Raw genomic sequence first — 6,057 nt, forward strand, 5'->3', positions numbered from 1 at the left:
GCTGATAGAATCATCACTTGATAAGGTGGCAGACAATCGCAAGTTACTAAGAAACAGGCAATGTGGGTTTACTGCTGAATGAAGTGCATCAGTGCCAACAGCTTTGGCAAAATCTTGGGTTCGTCAAACAAATCAGCAACCACAAGGTCCTTGGAAATTTGATTCGGTAAAGAAAAATTTCCACAGGTGATCTTGTCAAGACATCAGCATTCCTCTTGCAATGGTGGAGCCGCAAACAACCTACAAACATCCAGAGTTGGCGGGATTGGTTTTAAATGATCTGTTGCAATTAATTATCTGTGTTGAAATGCAATAACTCGTTAATTTACTGACATATTAAGGATACTGGTATTAGTATGAAGTATGAACATGCATCACAGATATTAATCACTGGTTAAATTATGTACATTTCTAAGTATAATGTGCAAACCCCACATTATACAACTGTTAGCTCCAGTTGAATGAGACACTCCATGAGTGCTGATAGTATAGTACAGTAGCACCTCTCATGTTATATTGTCTAAACATTTGCCTATAAAAACAATAAGTCACGTTTGTGTGATGTTACTGGCACGCTATGATAGCACAAGTGTCTGTGGTTGCTAAAGACCACATTGCGCTGGAAGTAGGGAATTGCGTAAGTATTCTTAGGAAATTCTGGTGAGTGTTCAGATGTTTGGGTTTATGTGTACGTAACCCCTTGTGTCATTTCTTTGCAGAGGAATCTTTCGAACTAATTACAGCTTCAAGTCTTCTTGGATATCAGCTTTTCATATCTGAACTCAGGAATTTCCTCCCAATTGTGTTTGCAGTCTTCCTCAAGGTCAGACAAGATGGATAACTTCCTTCATGCCCCTTTCAAGTCATTTCACAGATTTTCAGTGGGATTCAAGGATTTGTGGTTTTGCCTGACCAACTTTTACACTGTTGTCATGGAGACAGTCCATTTAAATTGGTAAATGTCCCGCTACATCATAAATCTGGCCATAAATTAATAAATCGTGGCCTCAAACATTTTTTTTTCTTCTTCTCATTGCACTTCCTGAGCTTGGTAGATTTATCCTAGCAGCATGGGGCATTATCACCCACCTGCACTCTCATCCCCATGCGCATCTTTAGTTTTTGTCTTTCCTCTCTTTTCTTTCTATAATAATAAAAAAAAATGCAAATGCCTAACCGATGATCTTGCACCCATGGTGTTAAATGGCTCAGGTGTGTATTTCCAACATTCAGGTGTGTGTTCCTGACAGTGTTTTGATGTGTGTGCATGGAGTGATCTCAGTGCTGTTGCCTGCACTGTATACATAACAGAGACTCTGTATGGCACAAAACACAGAGAGAAAGACAAAGAACCAGAGATGGAGTGAGTGAGAGAGAGAGAGAGAGAGAGAGAGAGAGAGAGAGAGAGGGAGAGAGAGAGAGTGAGTGAGAGAGAGAGAGAGAGAGAGAGAGAGAGAGAGACTCCTCAAACCTGCAATGTCTAGATCATTCTCTTTGTTTCTCATGTCACCTACATTATAGTATATTGCCATAAGTGATTACTCTGATTTATACATGGGTGAACAATGATGATTTTTTGTTATTGGTTGTGCTGACGCATCATTCAAGTAGCATGTTAGCATTAATACCATTGCATATTGCAATTTACAGTTTACCACTGTCTGCAGACCAGGGCTACCAATGAGACTTACCTTTAAGCCAAAATATTTTGGAGGGGAAAGACTTAAATCTTGAAAAAACAAACAAACAAAAGAAGTAAGATGTTTAGATATAAGATATTTTAAGTACCAATATCTTAATAAGTAACTGCATCTTTAGAGCATGGTTGGAAAGAGTCTGATGTCACTGCATTCCCAACATGTTTGAAACACAGTTAAATACTTCCTGTTCTACGTTTGATATACTTCACTGGAAATAATATTGTAAGCATAATAAGAGTCAAAAAATAACATCACAATCTCTTTTCTTTGTAGAGAAATTTATTTAGTCTTTTTCAGACAATTAAAAATATAAGATTCTCTGTTTTTTTGTTTGTTTGTTTGTTTTATTGACAATTCTCACATTGGGTTTCACAGATAATGGAATAGTTCTCCATAAATAAAGTACAAAATACATTTGTTTTTTTTTTTACACAAATAAATATCATAATAAATATATTAGTTTAAGTTAAACAATGCAAATAAGGCAACCAATAACCAAAAGGAATACTGCGGTGTTAAAGTCCCTGGACCAATAAGCTTCTCCAACCTTCAGGGTTAGGAACCAACCAAGGTTGTCAAACAAACAGGGGACAATAAGACAGGGGTGCAATTTTCAAACCAGTGACAATCACATGATGTTTTACAGAGTCAAATCTCATAGAAATAGACTGGATAAGGGTAGCAAATCTCTTATACAGGTCTAAACTGGATGACAAAAAGACATTGAGAACTATGAGTACATTTTGATCTTTGAGTATTCAATGTGCATTTCATGTTTGAATGCACCCCAGGTGGCGGAGAATAACAAGGTTACATGCACACACACACACACACACACACACACATACGCACACACACACACACACGCAAATATACAAAACCAGGTACAGAACATAGTGAATTATGAAGCTTTGGTTGTATGCTACCGGGAGACATTTTGACGGTTTCTCCCATTTTTTTTTTTTAAACTGTAAAGTGCATATCACATATTAAATGTCATTAGTGACACTTGTCAGGTCACATTGATTAAGGCTACAAATCAAATATACTGTTTATGGCACTGAGAGTAAATAGCCCATCTAGTGAAGGAGGAAGAATCTTTAAGGCACAGGAATTACTCATTGTCAATATTGATACGCCATTTGATCACTACATATTTGCTGTAGCTACGAACCAGACTCTTGGCCATCAAGGCCTGCAGAGCAGTTAATTCTTATGGCAGATAGCATACAAATGTCTAATTAGCTACGCAATATTAAGTATAAAAATAGATTCTGGTAACATTTGTGTACCAAAGCAATGTCAAAGCAATGTCTGTAGTTTCTCCAAGATGAATTCCATTTGTACACACATAAATTAAAAGTGTCTTAAGTGTTGCTGTGTCATCAAAAGGTGACAGGTCCTGATGAATCTGTTTTTAAAGAGAGCAGAGAAAAAGTCCACATTGGCACAGTTAACTGGGTGTCGATTTTTTCTTTTGGACTCTTTTAGTCAGACAGGGAAAGCCTCTCAAACACGGTGAGCCTCTTGGTGGCTGATCCATCGAAAGTTGGTGACTCGGTACCACTGGAGCCTCCGCTGCTGCTATAGCTGTCTTCCAGTGAATCCTCAGAGGAGAAACGCTGCAGTGCAGGAGGCTTCATAAATCCTCCATGGCCCAGGGCGTTTGGAAACAGCACACTGGTTTCTTGGTGGAGGCTATCATCCATGCTAGAGAAAGCTTTGCTGTTGGTGCTGCTCAGAGTTTGGAAGTTATTTCCGTGGCCACAAACACAGCGTGAAGGCTTGGGCTCCACTATGAGAGGAATGTTGTGGATGTCCCCGGCACTGGAACGGGTCTGGTGGTGGCCGAACTGGAATGCTGCTGTTGCTGCCTCACGCTGAAGGGTGTCACCAAACACTGGAGAGAGGAGATCAGCAGGAGGTGGAGAAACAGAGGGAGCGCGACTGAAGCCCAGGTTGGGATCATTGAAAGATGAAGGGAAAGAGGCAGGAGGAGGTGAGCTGCGCGATGAGCCAAGGAACCCAGCAAAGCTGACGCTCTGGCGAAGCTGGTGGCGTGGGTTCTGACCACCGGTGGCTGTGGCAGTGGTTTGTGGTGGTTGCCGCTGATTTGGAAATTTGGCAGGTGCTAAGGGGCCACTGCCAATTTTCTCCTCATGGATGAAGTGACAGCGTGTGCCATAGGGGCAGTAGCCAAAGTTGTAGAAAGTTCTGCAGGGCTCCGTCTTGTACTTAGGGTGGCGGTACAGCCCACGAAGCTCAGCCTCTCCATGGGCAAACTGGCACTTACTGCCATATTTGCAGCTGCCACTTTCCTGGAAGCCACGGCAGAGCTCAGTCTTGTAGCGGTTAGAAGGGAGCGCTGTTGGGGTCTGCACTGGGAGGCAAGAGGAAGGAGGGAAGCCTGGTGGGGGAGCTACAGTAGCAGGCCCTGAGGAGAAGGCCTCCAGGCCCTTCAGCTGCACGAAGGAGGAGAGCAGGGCGCTGCTGGATTCAGTGAGGCTCATGGAGCGATCGGGCCTGAAGGGAAGCTGCTGCGGCTTAGAGAGAGTGGCCTGGCTCCAGATGTTGTCTGGCCAGAAAGGGCTGCTGTCATCGTCATTGTTAACGTGCTCCGAGCTCAGGCTCTGCCTCGAAGAGGTGGTGGAGGAGGGGGGAGGAGAGGGGGAAGAGAAGAAGGACGTCGACCGGGTCAGCCGGCTGTGCCCCGGGACTTTGAGTTGAGACTGTGCCGGGGGGAAGGCATCATCCCGCGCCAGGTTAATAAAGTTCTGTTAGGGAAGAGGAACTGAGATGTTTACTATACAGACACTTTTAAGGGGTTTTACCACAAAACAAAACATATTCACTAATTGAAAAAAAAAAGTATTAATAATAAAATACAACTTTTTTCTACTTTTTAACTATTATACTATTATACTATACTATTATACTATTTATACACTCTTTTTTTTAAGGAATATTTGCATAAATAGATCATCAAAAGTGAACATGTTACAACAATGTCCAAGTTTCTGATATTACGCAACCTCTGTCTTTCAAGTAGATGCAATTACAAAATTACAAGTTCACGTTTTATAAATGTATTTATTACATTTATAAACATATACATATACACATTCCTGCACCAGAACTGCTTGAAATCTGAGACTAAAACAGCACAAAACAAGAGAAGGTGACAGTGAGGAATGGTCTTATCTCCTTATCTGGACTTAAACGGAGGAATTCTTCTGAGAGTGTGTTTGAGCAGTCAGTCAGTTGACCAACAAAATAGGTTTACTGTCAAATCAGTGATATATATATATAAATATTTATACAGGAATAAGTGGTAACAATAATAATAATAATAATAAAAATAGGAGGAGATTCTTTATAGAGCCTACTATGAAGTTTTTCATGATTTATCGTTCCAAAACAAGATGACAAATCCATAAACTCACTTTACTCACCCTTTTCAAGATGTCGTCAAGCATATCGGACATGCTGTATACCTCTGTGGCTAAAAGAAGGTGTCTGCCAGTCTTTGTCCTTATCAATGTTGACTACCTGCGTCCAGCCTCAAGTGAAGTTAACATTGTGTTCCGATCCCTGCTTTTATTGCCTTGACTTACTCCCCCAGGCCGGGAGGAGTTTCCGCTTGCTATGTTCCCGGATGACCCTCCCCTCCACCTCAGGTTTCATAGCTGTGCTGAGCTCAGAGATGGGCGGGTAGTAAGAAAAAAAAAAAAAAAAAAAGAATAGAAAAAAAGAAAAACTGTTTGTGTATTTTTAGCCAGCTGTGTGAAATGTTTCAGTTTCACAGCCATGCAAACGCAAACTGGCTTATTTACATAGCAGTGAATTCTTGTCATTTAGGCTTACAGTCTCATTTATTTGCCCTATATGGTTATACACCTATACATTTCTGTGATTCATGACAGATTTTCTGGGGAGAGTGATAAATCATTTCAGTCCTGTGAAATGTTTCAGGTTCACAAGGACCCAGTTATGAAGTTGTTTATTTTCAGGGCAGGGAGTCTGTTTGTATAGATACATACTCTCTAATCTTTTTATTTTATTATTTATTTTTAAAAATTATTTTATTATTTTATCCTATACAAGCAACAACGCAGCTTCCCCCCCTCCTCTGGTACAGGTCCATACATGTAGTTTCATGTTGACATTCCTTTAAGTAATGGCAAGTTTTCAGGAAGTGTGATAAATCACCTTGTCCTGATCATATACTGTATGGTTTCTCTGCACTACTTTTACCAGCAGCAAGGAGATAATCTATAGGCAAGCTGCTTACCAGAATGCTATTCTATTTCCCCTTATTCCCTCTGGTTTCTGTTTTGAACAAAGCGGAGTGCAACCC

The 6,057-nt window shown here is 40.9% G+C and overlaps 1 protein-coding gene across 2 annotated transcripts; it reads right to left on the bottom strand.

Annotated features, from left to right (window-relative positions):
* Nucleotides 1-2,073: 2,073 nt before the first annotated feature.
* Nucleotides 2,074-5,280, bottom strand: LOC115370658 (mRNA decay activator protein ZFP36). 2 transcript variants are annotated; one of them, XM_030067773.1, is made up of 2 exons: nucleotides 5,158-5,280; nucleotides 2,074-4,479 (listed from the first exon to the last, which is right to left on the bottom strand). In XM_030067773.1, exons 1-2 carry the CDS (start codon nucleotides 5,183-5,185, stop codon nucleotides 3,188-3,190), a joined length of 1,320 nt encoding a protein of 439 aa, XP_029923633.1. In that variant the 5' UTR covers nucleotides 5,186-5,280; the 3' UTR covers nucleotides 2,074-3,187. The 2 variants fall into 2 exon arrangements, with proteins under 2 accessions (XP_029923633.1, XP_029923632.1); XM_030067772.1 differs by having other exon boundaries at nucleotides 2,074-4,474; nucleotides 5,153-5,280.
* Between the last annotated feature and the right edge of the window lie 777 nt (nucleotides 5,281-6,057).

The sequence above is a fragment of the Myripristis murdjan genome, chromosome 13 (genome assembly GCF_902150065.1).
Source record: "Myripristis murdjan chromosome 13, fMyrMur1.1, whole genome shotgun sequence".
Classification (NCBI taxonomy): Eukaryota; Metazoa; Chordata; class Actinopteri; order Holocentriformes; family Holocentridae; genus Myripristis; species Myripristis murdjan.